This window comes from Bufo bufo, chromosome 3, assembly GCF_905171765.1.
Source record: "Bufo bufo chromosome 3, aBufBuf1.1, whole genome shotgun sequence".
Lineage (NCBI taxonomy): Eukaryota > Metazoa > Chordata > Amphibia > Anura > Bufonidae > Bufo > Bufo bufo.
Window position 1 is genome coordinate 615,152,605 of NC_053391.1, and position 16,482 is coordinate 615,169,086.

The 16,482-nt window shown below is 46.9% G+C and overlaps 1 protein-coding gene across 1 annotated transcript in view; it reads left to right on the forward strand.

Moving 5' to 3' along the window:
• The window catches only part of VPS36 (vacuolar protein sorting 36 homolog), a 59,048-nt gene extending 43,198 nt beyond the window's left edge, over nucleotides 1-15,850 (forward strand). Inside the window, exons 7-14 of the mRNA XM_040426071.1 lie at nucleotides 1,398-1,430; nucleotides 1,523-1,600; nucleotides 6,359-6,493; nucleotides 9,509-9,574; nucleotides 11,574-11,638; nucleotides 12,340-12,424; nucleotides 14,316-14,392; nucleotides 14,472-15,850. Coding sequence (XP_040282005.1) covers nucleotides 1,398-1,430; nucleotides 1,523-1,600; nucleotides 6,359-6,493; nucleotides 9,509-9,574; nucleotides 11,574-11,638; nucleotides 12,340-12,424; nucleotides 14,316-14,392; nucleotides 14,472-14,565 — 633 coding nt within the window. The 3' untranslated portion in view covers nucleotides 14,566-15,850. The remainder of the gene's footprint in view (nucleotides 1-1,397; nucleotides 1,431-1,522; nucleotides 1,601-6,358; nucleotides 6,494-9,508; nucleotides 9,575-11,573; nucleotides 11,639-12,339; nucleotides 12,425-14,315; nucleotides 14,393-14,471) is intronic.
• The last annotated feature ends 632 nt before the right edge of the window (nucleotides 15,851-16,482 follow it).

Below are 16,482 nucleotides of genomic sequence, written 5' to 3' on the forward strand. Positions count from 1 at the left end.
TATTTGCTAAACTAGACCTGTCGGGGGAGATAACAGGTCCTCCTTAACCCCTTAACGTATACATGTATGTGATTGGCCTTAAAGGGGTTGTGCAAGAATGGGGTGGGTGGTTTGGCAAACCCCCCCACTTTACCGAATCTGAAAAGGGAAGCTTTTTTTTACCTGCTTTCCGGCACTGGTTCGTTGCACCTTCTCCGCCAGGCCTGTGATGCCCCGCTGGGCTCCCTCGATGTCAACATCCAGTTTGATGTGACTGGCTGCAGCGGTGACTGGCTCTTCTTAAGGGCTCATGCACATGACCATATGTATTTTGCGGTCTGGAAAACACGGATCCGCAAAAAATACGGATGACGTCCTTGTGCATTCTGTATTTTGCGGAACGACTAGCCCCTAATAGAACCGTCCTATCCGTTACACGGACAATAATAGGACATGCGGAAACGGAATGCACACGCAGTAACTTTTTTTTTTTTTTTTTTGTGGATCCATTAAAATGAATGGTTCAGCATACAGTCCGCAAAAAAAATAAAAAATGGAACGACACGGAAAGAAAATACGTTCATGTGCATGAGCCCTAAGTCGTGACAAATGGTCGGATGACACAAGGGGATCCGGTCTCTGCTGTGGTCAGTGATTGGCTGTGGCGATGTCAAACCGGAGGTTGACATTGACAGAGTGGAGCATCGCAGACCTGGAGGGGAAGGTGCGAGGATCCATCGCTGGGAAGCTGGTAAGTAAGCTTTCCTTTAGGCCTCTTGCACACGAACGTGTGCGCCCCGTTGCCGTATTGCGGAACCCATTTGCGGATCCGCAATACACGGGTGCCGTTCCGTGGGCATTCCACTTCACGGATGCGGACCCATTCATTTCAATGGGTCCGCAAATCTGAAGATGTCGAACGGAATGCTTCCGTGGGGTTTCGTCCTATCTTTTTGCGGAATGGCCGGATCGCAGAACCCATTAAAGTGAATGGGTCCGCGATCCGCTGCGCCTGCCCCACGGACTGTGCTCGCGCATTGCGGCCCGCAGCACGACCATGGGGCCCACACGCCAGTGTGAAAGAGGCCTTACAGGTTCGGTAAAGTGGGGGTTGGTTTGCCAAAACCCCCTCCATTCTTGCACAACCCCTTTAAAGGGGTGTATGGAAAACTCAACTGACCCTTTAATGTACAAGCAGTAAACCCATGCACCCCACCTTTAGTCCTCCTCTGGAGGGGTTTGTGTAGCAGCTATATGACTAATGGACCCAATTGGCTTCCATAAGTAGTGGCATTGCCTCCAGGATCTTTAATGATCCATATCCTCAGGAGGGACACCACTTCTTACCGGAGAATCGTTCCTAGGACGTTTGGTTTTATCCCTGTGACTACATGCTGCTTTCACATTCTGTTTTCCAGGCCTTTGAAGACCTCAGCAAGCTGATGGAAAAGGTACGGCGCGATATCTGTATGAGCCCAGGTTCAGCGCGACCGTTTCCTGTCAGCGGAGCAATGAAAGACTGCTGTCTCCATTATTTTTACAGGCCAAGGAAATGGTGGAACTGTCCAGATCGATAGCGAACAAAATCAAAGACAAACAAGGAGACATCACAGAAGACGAGGTATGAAAACACGGCCGGGAGCGGGCTGCCAGGGTAAACGGGAACAATCGCACCGCAATATTTGTACGAGCCCTTGCTCCAGGAATAACATGATGAAAAATTGTGTCTGGGATAGAAACCTCTGCCCCGTCCTGTCCATTGTAAATTTCCGCTATCGTGTGTAAACTTCATGATGTTTTCCTACATATTCGGCATGCTGTTTGATTTGTTCTGAAACTAATATGGAAAATCCTGTGCATACAGAGAGCCCTGCCGCCAGTGTTCTGGGTAAAGATTATCTGTAGAACTTTAGTAATGCGGTGAATGGATATTTACTAATTAACTTCTAAAAATGTGTTAAATAATCTTAAAGGGGTCATCCCCTGAATAATGTAAAGAAAAAGAAAAATCAGACAAAGGCCTCATGTACACGACCGTTGTTTGGGTCCGCATCAGATGCAGACCCTTTCACTTTAATGGGGCTGCAAAAGATGTCCACATCTGTTTCTCCGTTCCGTGGTCCGCAAAAAAAATATAACCTGTCCTATTCTTGTCCGTTTTGCGGACAAGAATAGGCAGTTATATCAATGGCTGTCTGTGCCGTTCCGCAAATTGCGGAACGCACAGGGACGCCATCCGTGTTTTGAAGATCCGCAATTTGCGGACCGTAAAACACAACGGTCGTGTGCATGAGGTCTAAGGGCTCATGCACACGACCGTATGCCCTCCGAGACATACGGTCTGTGAGCGGGCCATATGTCCCGGAGTGGCATACATCGTGCGCACAGCATCATAGGTTACTATGATACTGTGCGCATCGGGCCGCCCGCGGGGCTATTGTCCTGCACTCATATGATCTTTTGAGTGCAGGACAATAGCCCCGCGGACGGCCAAATGCGCACAGTATCATTGTAACCTATGATGCTGTGCGCACCATGTATGCCACTCTGGGGCATATGGCCCGCTCACAGACCGTATGTCTTGGAGGGCATACAGTCGAGTGCATGAGCCCTAACAAGGCTAGCCCCAGCCCTGTACCTCACATGGATCTAGAGCTCTCTCCATTCATTGGTTCAATTGTTCTGGTAGACTTATTTCAAGCTGTCCACTTAAGGGGCGTGCCCTTTCTGCCTCAGCTGGTGGCAGTTGAAGGATGGAACTGAGCAGGTGTTTCTGTCTTGGCGAGCAAGATCCGAAGTTGATTCGTTCAAAACTTTGTTTTAATGCTTTATGGAGATCCGTCTCTGTACAGCATTAAAATGTAGGCGCTCTGGCGAGGTGAAATTCATGATCGCCGAAGTCTCGCGGGACTTTGGTGATTCACTTCGGCCATCGATTTCTAAACTTAAAAACTGTTTTAAAAATTGGTACTGACTTGTAGCTCGGAATCAAAGCCTTCAGAATTACGTTTTAAACTGGTTTTCAAGTTTAAAAATCGAAGTCCAAAATTATTCACCGAAGTCCCGGGAGACTTCAGTGATAACTAATTTCACCTCGCCAGAGCCCATACATTTGAATGCTGTATGGAGACTGATCTCTATACAGCAGTCAAACAAAGTTTTGACCGAAGCAACTTCGGACCTTGGATCCGAAGCTCAATTCGCTCAACAATAGTGAGGAGACCTGAAATGCCCCTGTTATTGATTCTGTCAGAGGATACAATCAGCCATTAGCTCTGTATACCTTGGTTTATTTCAAGTTGAACAGTTTTTGTGGCTTTGACCCTATACGCATTAGGAATATTCGAGGAAACCCCCTGGACGGACCTTCCCTTGATACTGGTGTTATTGTCCCTGGCAGATGTCACCATAACACCTGTACAAGCGTCATAGAGGCATGTACAGGCAGTTCTAGGGCTCATGCACACGACCATATGTATTTTGCGGACCGAAAAACACGCATCCGCAAAAACATACGGATGACATCCGTGTGCATTCCGTATTTTGCAGAACGGAACAGCTGGCCTCTTATAGAACACTCCTATCCTTGTCCGTATTGCGGACAATAATAGGACATGTTCTATTTTTTTGCGAAACGGACATACGGAAATGGAATGCACACGGAGTAACTTCCGTTTTTTAATTTTGCGGACCCATTGAAATGAACGTTTCCGCATAAGGTCCAAAAAAAGGAATGGACACGGAAAGAAAATACGTTTGTGTGCATGAGCCTACGAAAAAAAAGTCTCCTGTGTATTTCTAGGCATGAGACTTTCTTTGGTCTGGAGCGCTGTATTCGTGCAGCCTGTGTAGTCTGACGCTGGGCTCCCACTGTAACGACCAGCATTGGAGAGATCTCTGATACCGGCTGCTGAACTCCCTAGATGCCGCGGTCAATGGCAACCATGGCATCTAAGCAGTTAGAGAGACAGGGCTCCCTGTCACCATAAACTCCCTGCGAATACAGTTGGAGAGTTGTGATGTGTTGCTATGGCAGCTGAAGGCCTGACAAAGGCTGTATGTCTATTAGACTGTACCATAGACGCAGCGCAGGAGGCCGCCTGTCACTATTACGATGCTAGGCTATAACACATTGGTATACAAGGTACACTGCTGCATTCTGAATGCTATATCCTAGCGATTATGCTCCCATTGTCTAAGATGGGAATACCCCTTTAAAAATGAGTTTTGGGATGTGGTGACATAATGAGTAGTAAAAAGCATATAGAACTATATGTATATGGTACTGCCATAACTGTACTGACTTACAGAATAAGGCTAGTCTCACACTAGCGCTACAAAAAATCCAGCATTGCCGGACGCTACCTACAGTTGAAACTCGAAAAATTAGAATATCGTGCAAAGTTCATTTATTTCAGTAATGCAACTTAAAAGGTGAAACTAACAAATGAGACTCATTACATGCAAAGCGAGATATTTCAAGCCTTTATTTGCTATAATTTGGATGATTACGGCTTCCAGCTTATGAAACCCCAAAGTCACTATCTCAGGTCCCCTTTGCTCAGGGGGTATGGGTTAATTAGCTGACTAGAGTGTGACACTTTGAGCCTAGAATATTGAACCTTTTCACAAAATTCAAATTTTAAGTTGCATTGCAGAAATAAATGGACTTTTGCACGATATTCAAATTTTTTGAGTTTCACCTGTAAATGCCCACCAGCCCCATTAACTATAATGAGGCCTGTCGGAGATTCGGCTGCAACCTGGCAAATGTGCCAAGATTCAACCGGACAAATACCGCCGCCGATCCAGAAGCTGTGGCAGACTGACCCTGCCGGATCTCTGTAACACTATCGTGTAACTAGCCTTACGGTAATATGCTAATTATGCCACACGGTAAATGTTGTAAATTTAAAGTGCAAAAAGCAATGGCAAAATTTGGTTTTTCCCATTACCACCCCAAAAAAACATCTGAGCATCTTATTTGGTGCTCCTTCTTAGCTGTAAATACTGTTCAAAAATACTAAGAGGAGTATTTTTACACCTGAAAAAATGTAGAACTGATGTATTCAAGATCATGCACTCATTGGCCACATTCAGACACCGCAATGTCTGCCCGTACCGTCAGAAGCTGAAAACCTGTATATACACTCACTGACATAAAGAATACCGCACCCGGGTAGAATTGTTGAATTGCTGTAAAACTTGACATGCAGATATGTAAATGACTACAGGTGTGCTGTGATTCGACATCGGGTCTTGCCAAAAGAGGCTTTTAGAGGCTACTTTTGGGTAGTGTACCTCTTGGTGACTGCGACATGCCTCCACCACGCACTGAAAGGCTCAGTTGACAGGGGGGCCGCATCAATGGATGCCATCTAGGTCATTCTCACCTACCTGTTGGGAGCAGTGGTTACGTGAGGGTATACACATGCGGTGAACAGGCACTGGACGGATCACCTGTAGAGATGATCATTTGATCTGCTGACAAGCGTGGGCAGTTCTCACAGTTTTGTTGGCCACATCCAGACACGAGTGTCACCTTCATTACTCACACCCGTCTTTGCCCAGACTATTTATAGGTGCTTAGAAGAAAATGTGGTGTCACAGGACTGCTATGGATTGGAACCATATCTTAAGCGACAAATCCAGGTTGTGTTTGGGATCTGACTGGTTGGGTTTGAGCATGGAGGCCTCGTGGTGAGCGTCTCAATCCTGCCTTTGCTGTGGAGTGACACACTGCCCACCTGCTGGTGTGGTGATCTGCGGAGCCATCACATACTACAGTCTGTCACCCCTAGTACTGATATGTGCAGGACATCCTGTGCCCACATCTGTTCCTCTCATGGCAGGGCTTCCAACTGGCATATTTCAGCTGGATAATGCTCGCCCACATACGGTAAGGTTTCCCAGGAATGACTCCACCAGGTTACAACACTTCTTTGGCTGCCCGGTCACCAAATTTATTGCAAATTGACCATTCATGGGACCAGCTGGGACGCCAGCTACAGCAATCTGAGAGTGTGCCGGACCTACAGACCAGGCTGTAACATCTGTGGGCAAATGTGCTGCAGGATACCATACAGAACCTGTAAGTCTCCATGCGGTATCTCATCTTGTATCCAGGCTAGAGGCGGGCCAACATGGTACTAGAGCAGTTTTCCCCAATAAACGTATCGTTTACTTCTATTCAGTGACAGCAAGCAGACAGTGAAGTACAACTATATAAGAAAGTTTTCATTATACATACATATAAATTTAGATAAAGCTTTTAAACTGCAGACTGATAATGCACTTCGGTGCATTATCTCTATGTCCCTTTTTATTGTGTGCTTGTAATACGGCCGCTTTATATGGAATTTCCGCATTCTTTTTGCAGACAATAAAGTTTAAATCCTACCTGCTGAGCATGGGCATTGCCAATCCAGTCACAAGAGAAACCCATGGATCTGGCACCCACTACCACATGCAGCTGGCGAAACAGCTCGCCACAATTTTACAGGCCCCATTGGAGGTGAGTGGAAGTGTCTGATTTTTAATTCTTGCATATTGGCAATGTACGAAGCTTTTCATATCCTATTGGTCCAGGGGCGTAGCTAGAAATGCATGACCCCCCCCCCGTGCCATCCACAGATCCCCCCCTCCCCTAAACAGTGCCATCCACAGATCCCCCCCCTCTTCTAAACAGTGCCATCCACAGATCCCCCCCCCCTCCCCTAAACAGTGCCATCCACAGATCCCCCCTCCCCTAAACAGTGCCATCCACAGATCCCCCCTCCCCAAAACAGTGCCATCCACAGATCCCCCCCTCCCCAAAACAGTGCCATCCACAGATCCCCCCCAAAACAGTGCCATCCACAGATCCCCCTCCCCTAAACAGTGCCATCCACAGATCCCCCCCCCCTAAACAGTGCCATCCACAGACCCCCCCCCCCCTAAACAGTGCCATCCACAAATCCCCCCCCCCCCCAAACAGTGCCATCCACAGATCCCCCCCCCCTAAACAGTGCCATCCACAGATCCCCCCCCTCATAACAGTGCCATCCACAGATCCCCCCCCCCTCATAACAGTGCCATCCACAGATCCCCCCCCCTAAACAGTGCCATCCACAGATCCCCCCCCCCTAAACAGTGCCATCCACAGATCCCCCCCCCCCAAACAGTGCCATCCACAGATCCCCCCCCCCTAAACAGTGCCATCCACAGATCCCCCCCCTCATAACAGTGCCATCCACAGATCCCCCCCCCCTCATAACAGTGCCATCCACAGATCCCCCCCCCTAAACAGTGCCATCTACAGATCCCCCCCCCTAAACAGTGCCATCCACAGATCCCCCCCCCCAAACAGTGCCATCCACAGATCCCCCCCCTAAACAGTGCCATCCACAGATCCCCCCCCCTAAACAGTGCCATCCACAGATCCCCCCCCCTAAACAGTGCCATCCACAGATCCCCCCCTAAACAGTGCCATCCACAGATCCCCCCCCCTAAACAGTGCCATCCACAGATCCCCCCCCCCCCCCCTAAACAGTGCCATCCACAGATCCCCCCCCCCTAAACAGTGCCATCCACAGATCCCCCCCCCCCCCTAAACAGTGCCATCCACAGATCCCCCCCCCCTAAACAGTGCCATCCACAGATCCCCCCCCTAAACAGTGCCATCCACAGACCCCCCCTCCACGCCGCTCACAGCAGTATATTTATAAACTAATCAGTAACTACTTTAACTTTAATAATTGCTCATTGCTGAGCACTTTACTTGGATTTTTTGGATATCTTACTCTGTCTTAGCTCCTCCGGTAACAGCAGGCAGTGCGGGGGGCGGCGCTCACTCACTGACGTCACGCGCCTGCGCCGCCTAGTAGGAGGAGCAGGCGCGCAACGTCAGTGAGTGAGCGCCGCCCCGCACTGCCTGCTGTTACCGGAGGAGCTAAGACAGAGTAAGATATCCAAAAAATCCAAGTAAAGAGCTCAGCAATGAGCAATGATTAAAGTTAAAGTAGTTACTGATTAGTTTATAAATATACTGCTGTGAGCGGCGTGGCCCTGTATATTCTAACCCCCAGGCAAGCGTCCCTGTCACCATGGGAACGCCTGGGGTTAGAATATACCATCGGATTTGAGTTTTTACAATCTCACTGAGCTCGTGAAAACTCAGATCCGATGGTATATTCTAACCCCCAGGCAAGCGTCCCCGTCACCATGGGAACGCCTAGGGGTTAGAATATACTATCGGATCTTCTGAGTTACTCAGTGGCCTGGTTGGAGCCTCCCCAGCCACTGTGTCGACCCGGCCCTGCGTGCGCCCTGCTCCAGTCCTGACTCCTCCCCAGCCAGGCCCGAGCCTCGGACCGCCCGCGTCCCGCCCACTACACTAGTCTCGGGCCTGGCTGCCTGTGTGTAGTGTGTGTGTGTGTGTGTGTGTGTGTGTGTGTGTGTGTGTGTGTGTGTGGAAATTAAAAAAATAAATAAATCAACAGAAGTCGGCACGGACGGGCCCCCAGTGGCGTAGGGCCCCTGCTATGGTTGCTATGGCGATCCCTACGCCACTGTATTGGTCGTTAAAGGACTTATCCCAATTAGGAACCCCCCCTGCCCAGTAGCAAAGCTAGTTGAGCTGTGCCGAACCGCTATAAAGGAGGGCACCTCTCTAAAGTCTTGGCAAGCTTATGTGGCAAATAGTCACTGTATAAGGGTTCATTCATAGGACCGTATTTTCAGTCTGTTTCCAATCCACATTTTTCTGCGCATCGCACGTGGACCCACTTGTTTTTATGGAGCCGCAAAAAATGCGGACAGCACACAGATGTGATCCATGTGCTGCCCGCATCTCTGCAGCCATGCCGCAAATTATAGAAGATGTCCTGTTCTTATCAGTTTTGCGGTCAAGAATAGGCATTTTTATAATGGGGATGCACACGGACCGCATCCGTATTTTGCGGATCCGTGATTAGAGGACCACAGAACTGATACAGTCATGTGAATGTAGCCTAATTCTGCATTTCTCCTGGAAATGGTGCAGGAAAAATATGCAGATACCAGCAGTTTCCCTAGGTCAGTGGTGGAGAACCTATGGCACAGGTGGGCACCTGCCCCCTGGAAAAAGTCTATGGTGTACCAATATGCCTCAGACTTTTCCCGCCATTCATCAGCGCTATGAACAGCACATGCAGCGCACTGAATGTAGGCAGGCTGTTATAGCGGAGTGATAAAGTACATGGAAGATATACTGGACTGTAGGATTCAGGTTAAATTGCTGTGTTGGGACTTTGCAAGAAATAAGTTGGTTTTGCGTTGCAGTTTGGGCACTCGGTCTCTAAAAGGTTCTCCATCACTGCCCTAGGTGATCACATCCGATCATTGGGGTTCCAATAGCTGTGCCCCCACAATCGGCACGTTATTGGCAGCAGTTCACCCTTTTGATGTAGAAGAATCACTGACACTGTTACACTGTACATGTCTGACTATATGGTCCTGTAACCGGTATATGACTCCTTCATCTTGGCTTTTTTTTTTTTTTTTTTTTTAGGAAAGAGGGGGCATAATGTCACTTACAGAAGTATACTGCCTAGTAAATCGAGCCAGGGGCATGGAGGTAGGTCAGACACAGAGAAATTGGTCTGCATTTTTTTGTCAATGCAACTTAGCATCTTAGCCAAATTATTCTTTCTGGTTTAAAACGTTATTTTCTTTTTTATTATTATTTTATACATTATATAGCGCCAACATATTCCGTAGCATTGGTTCCTGTCCCCTTTGATGCTCACGATTAGAGTTGAGCGAATTTTATATTTCAAAATTAGTTTACACTTCGTTTCGTGGTAAAAGGTGAATTGCGTTATGGATCATAACGCAATTCTGTGACGGAATGCATAACGGAATGCCTTTAGAGGCATTCCGTTATTCATTCCATCATAATAGAAGTCTATGGGCTACATAACGGATCCATCCCGTTTCTGTTATGCAGGAGAGGACTCGTTTTGCAGCCCATAGACTTCTATTATGATGGAATGAATAACGCAATGCCTCTAAAGACATTCCGTCACAGAATTGCGTTATGGTCCGTGGTAACGGAATCCATATTGCAATTCACCTTTTACCACCAAACGAAGTGTAAACGAAATATGAAATTCGCTCATCTCTACTCATGATCTCAATTCCAAATGAGCCCCTCAGTATGTTTTTGGAATTTGTGAGAAAACCGGAGTATTGTGAGAGTACCCCACACAAGCATGGGGAGGCAAAGATACTCCAGCATGGGAACTATGCTAATCTTTAAAACAGACATTAAAAGGATTGTCCAGGATTAATTTTACCAGATAGAAAGTTTTACTATCTTTTTTGGTTTGTTCACATGGGGCAGATACACTATAGATTTTACCAGATCTCATCCATACACTGAGGAAAATGTCCTTAAAGGGATTTTGTCAGCTAGTTTTAGCCTATAGAGCTGTGTACATGCGCTGCTAGATCGCCACTAGCACGTCCACAATATACATTTTCTGTGTGCTTTTATTCAGTAAAAAAAAAAAATATATATATATATATATATATATATATATATATATATATATATATATATAGCTAGTAAGGAGCCCAAAGGGCTGTTACCAACGTTTCAGTAGCCTAGCCACTGCAACTGTGAAGGGTCCCAGCACCTCCCTCATCCTTCGAATCTCCTCCTTGCTCCCCCAACAACGTCACACATTTATAGCGCTGTAATCTCACCCGTGCCAGCTAGCGCAAGCACAGTTTGTTCTCTGAGGCTTATGCCAGCACAGGGAAGGAACACCATGCCGGCACTGACATGCAGCGTACTCGCACACGCAGGAGATTACGGTACTTCAACACTGTGACGTCGGGGGAGCAAGGAGGAGATTCGGAGGATGCGGGGCGGTGCTGGGCTCCTTCACAGTGAGCGTGGCTGGGCTCCTAATACATTCCCCTTGGGCTCCTTACTAGCCTTATTTGCATATATATAAAATAGTTTGTTCATTCAATAAAAGCATTCAGAGCTATGGGAAATGTATATTGTGGACGTGCTAGTGGCCATCTAGCACCGCATGTACACAGTTTTCCCATCTCAGGTGCGGGTCCCAGAGGTGAGCCCATTGTCTATCTCATAAACGCAGCCAGCGAAGTGAAGGGCGCACAGCGCTTGCGCGGCTGTCCTCCATTCATTTCTGTGGGGCTGTCGAAAATAGCCGAGCTCTGGCTTGGCTATGTCTGTCAGTCCCATAGAAGTGAATAGAAGTGGTGGGCACGCAAGTGCGGTGCACTCCCATTAATTTCTATAGGGATTCTGAAAATAGCCGAGCGCGCCGCTGGTCTATTTTCGGCAGGCCAATTGGAAAGCTCGGTGGTGGCTGGACCCGGCACTGCCGTCCACCACTCTGCCGGCTGCGTTTACGAGATAGGTGCGGGTCCTAGAGATGGGACCCGCACCTATCAGACAATGGGAGCATATCCTAGCGATATGCCCCCATTGTCTGAGATGGGATAACCCCTTTAATACTGTCCCCAATAGACAAACATCATCTGATTCTGGACAGGTGGTAGATTTGGCGTATCTGACGGAATCGCTCTTTTCTCAGTTGCTTTCTCCGGAGGATCTGGTGAACGCCTGCAAAATGTTTGAATCCCTGAAGCTTCCGCTGCGGTAAGATGTCCCCCAGGCATTAATTTACTGCTTTCTTTCAGTTCCTCTCACTCCCAGCGCTTTCCTTCCCCGCTCACAAATGAGCATTTGGCAGACTCCTGTATGAAATGGTGAGCGATGGCTTAGGGTAAACTTCCTGTCTAGCTTCCCATTCAGGACTGTTTGACCTGCACCAAACAATGAGACAATGGTGGCAGCTATTTCTCCGGCATGTAACAATGTTTTCTCTCTGCTTTCCAGGATAGAAAACAATGTGCTCTATACAGTACAGCCTTCTTAAAGGGAAGCTGTCACCATGAAGATCTGCGACAGAATATTATAGAGCAGATAGAGCTGAGCAGATTGATATGTCATTTTATGGGAAAAGATTCTGCAAAATTAGTAACTTATTTGTTGAAATCTCTGCTGTTTCTGAGCTCAGTAGCCATGTGGACGGTCCTATAAGTGATTGACAGCTATCTCTGTATAGCAGTGTATACAGATAACTGTCACCTTTTCCCACAAAACTATGTATCAATCTGCTCAGCTCCTCCGTCTCTAACATTCTGACAGGTTCCCTTTAAATGAAAAGGCCTATGTGAATTTCTGTAACCCCTTGTAATACGGGCAGAGTGATAATTTGGCTCAGCGGGGGGCTATGCACGGCCGCAGGAACCAGTACACACTCTGGTCTGATCTTCTTCATCTTCTCTTGTTTGCAGGCTTCGTATTTTTGATAGTGGGGTCATGGTAATTGAACATCAGTCTCATAACGAAGAGGAAATGGTTGCTGCTGCTTTAGAAACGGTATATTCTACCTGAATTCATCATATGTTATGTTTCTAAGGCTACTTTCACACTAGCGTTTTTTGCGGATCCGTCATGGATCTGCAAAAACACTTCCGTTACAATAATACAACTGCATGCATCCGTCATGAACGGATCCGGTTCTGTTATGTCTTCTATAGCCGTGACGGATCCGTTATTAACACCATTGAAAGTCAATGGGGGACGGATCCGTTTTCTATTGTGTCAGAGAAAACTAATCCGTCCCCATTGACCTACATTGTGTGTCAGGACGGGATCCGTCTTGCTCCGCACCACATCACGGACAGAAAAACGCTTCTTGCAGTGTTATTCTGTCTGCGATGGGGACGCAACGGAATGGAAATCATTCTAGTGACTCCGTTCAGTTCAGTTCAGTTTTGTCCCCATTGACAATGAATGGGGACAAAACGGAAGCGTTTTCTTCCGCTATTGAGATCCTATGACGGATCTCAATTGCGGAATTGAAAACGCTGGTGTGAAGTAGCCTTAGTTGTGACTCTTATCTGGTGAAATGAATCCGTAATCACATCCAATATACAAAGCAAAAAAAAATTAAACCATGACATCTGAAGTCACTGGGAGCAGAGCACTCTTTTATATTACTAATTCTCTGGCAGGCAGTGCTTAAAAGGCATCTGTCAGCAGATTTGTACCTATGACACCGGCTGACCTGTTACATGTGCGCTTGGCAGCTGAAGACATCTGTGTTGGTCCCATGTTCATATGTGCTCGCATTGCTGAGAATAATGATGATCTATTATATGCAAATGAGCCTCTAGGTGCAACGAGGGTGTTGCCGTTACACCTAGAGGCTCTTCTCTCTCTGCAACTGCAGCACCCCCTGCACTTTGATTGACAGGGGCAGCAAGGCATGATCACATTTACTCTGCCTGACCCTGTCAAGAGTGGGTGTCAGTTGCAGAGAGAGCAGAGCCTCTAGGTGTAATGGCGACCCCCTAGTTACTCCTAGAGGCTCACTTGCATATAATAAAACATCATTGCGGGCACATATGAACATGGAACCAACACAGATGCCTTCAGCTGCCAAGCGCACATGTAACAGGTCAGCCAGTGTCATAGGTACAAATCTGCTGATAGATGCCCTATAATGTATTGTATGCAATTCAAATAACTTGTAGTATGGAATCATAACAAATGTAAACCGCATTTAATGATGTTTAGCTTAGAAAACCTATTTTCAAATACACTTTAAGGGCATCCTAATTTTTAGTAAAGAGTCTCTCAATCATAATTGGCTGAAGCCAGAGGATGTGCCATTTCTCTGATTACAGTAAGCACTGTGTAATACGTAATTTCCCCTGTGGTGGCGCTGCAGGGGAATTTGACATTTGCTGGCAAAGAGCAGCTGATTGCTGCAACAGAAAACACAGTGATGCACCTTTTTGGGGGCCATCGTAAAAAAAAATGGGGATTAGAAAAAGTTGACCACCCGTTTGGGAGTGCTGTATTCACCCATCTCTACGTTCGTGAAATGTACATTTGTAAGAATTGTATGGGTCTGTTTTCCTTTCCATATTGGAACCAAAAACTGTAAAGGTTGAGGGAACAAGGAAACGCTCCAGAAGAATGCTGTAGAATTGCTCCTATCCCCTCTACTGGGAATTTATAAAAAAAAATCCTCACAATCACTAGATCCCATATGATTGGAGCGGCAGATTGCACGTATTCGCCACTGCTCCATTCATTCTCTATGGAACTGATGGCGTCAGCAGACCTCCATCTCAGTGATCGGACCCCCACCAATCAGATACGTCTCTAGTGCGGAGCAGCCCCTTTTACGCTTTCCTTCATTACTAATCTTTTAAACATTGATATAACAATCAAAGATCTGTTTGCTTTGTTTGACCAGGTATCTGAAAGGGGCTCGCTGACGTCTGAGGAGTTCGCCAAGATTGTCGGCATGTCCGTTTTGTTGGCCAAAGAAAGGTATTTCCCTTTGGTTTAATGTTGCTCCCCTGTCCATGCTGTTGGGGCATACTCTAACTGCATTCTTCTCTTGTGACAGATTGCTTCTTGCGGAAAACATGGGGCACCTCTGCCGGGATGATTCAGTCGAGGGGTTGCGCTTCTATCCAAACCTGTTCTTGACTCAGACATAGGCATGTGCTAGAATTACATGTACAGCAGTGACCCACTCAGCAGGGAGCGGTTCCTGCACAGGAGCTGCGGAATAATGATTCAAAGAGGACCGGACACAATTAAAGTATGATGTAGGCCATAAACAAAGTGGAAAAGTCCTCCCCATCTATCTGTACAGCAGTATACACATACCTCATATGATAAAGCATAACCAATCTGTAAGAGAGAGTTATTGAAAATAGTGCACAGAAAATGGATTCAATATCCACAACAACCATTTAATTTCGAAGGGGCTTCTTTATCGCTCCCTTGCACTAGTTTTGATAAATGTTGCATAAATCAATAGTACAAGCAACCATACGAAGCTTTGTAATATATCTTATCAAAGAAAATTGCCTTGTTTTAGAGTTATCAGCTGTTTCTTCCTCTCTCCCCTCTGCTTTCTAACATATCTTTGACTCTGAAAATGATGAAATCCGTCTGGAGTCTGCTGCTCACTGAAAAATCTGATTACATCATCCTGTAGAAGTCTATGGAGAGGGGACAGGGGGATTGAGCAGTAACTAGGGAATACAGGAGACCGGCACAACAAAAGAAGACTGCACAGCTAAATAGATAACTTATATCGCAGGCCAAGTGCTATGTTCAGATCCATACATTTCAGCACTTCTCTGCAATGTCCCCCATGATCCTGATGCTGCTCCTAAGATTTTAGTCTACCATCCAGTAGATGGGAGCTAGTCTTCACTTACCAGGTCTGGGAAAATTACAAACTAGAGACACAACATGCAGAGGGGACAACTGCCAGATACAAGTCATATAATGGCCAGAAATAATGTTATTCCTCATGTACACACACACACACACACTATTACTGATTAATGCAAAGTTTGTTGAACGTTTAGGTATGCTTTAAAGTGAATGTCCACCTTTTAAAAGTGTTTTCTGAGACTTCTTTACTGATGGCCTATACTCTGGATAGGTCATCAGTATCACATTAGTGGGGGTCTGACACCCAGGACCCCCGCTGATCACCTGTTTGAGAAGGCATCGGCACTCCCAGCTCACCAAGCACAGTGGCGTACATTGTATAGCGGCTGTGCTTGGTATCAAACCTAGCCCCATTCACTTCAATCAGGCTGAGCTTTAAGGGGACCTGTCAGCACAAAATCTGCTTCAAAACCACCAAGAACACCTTAACAGTCATGGTTTCCTCAATGGTTGTCTTTTATATGGTTCTTCTGTCTTCCTAATGTAGCACAAATCATCTTTATTCACTGCTGCCACTGTATGCTAATCTGCGGCTTAAAGGGCTTCTGTCACCCCCAAAACACATTTTTTTTTTTTGGGCTTGTTAAAATCCTTATTTAACTACTATTCCCTATATAGGGATCTTACCTTTTGTCTGTGGCTTCTTTTCCTTAAAAAACGATCTTTTAAAATATGCAAATCACTTGACTACCAGCAAGTAGGGCGTCTACTTGCTGCTAGCCGCCGCAAAAAACCGCCCCCTCCTCCTGTTGATTGACAGGGCCAGCGAGCGCTCTCCTCCTCCGGCTGGCCCTGTCATCATTTCAAATCCCACGCCTGTCTTCATTCGGCGCAGGCGCTCTGAGAGAAGGAGGCTCGCCTCCTCAGCACTCCCTCAGTGCACCTGCGCCGACGACGTCACCGAAAGAGAAGACGTCATCGGCGCAGGCGCACTGAGGGAGTGCTGAGCAGGCAAGCCTCCTTCTCTCAGAGCGCCTGCGCCGAATGGAGACAGGCGCGGGATTTGAAATGCTGACAGGGCCAGCCGGAGGAGGAGAGCGCTCGCTGGCCCTGTCAATCAACAGGAGTAGGGGCGGTTTTTTTCGGCGGCTACCAGCAAGTAGACTCCCTACTTGCTGGTAGTGAAGTGATTTGCATATTTTAAAAGATCGTTTTTTAAGGAAAAG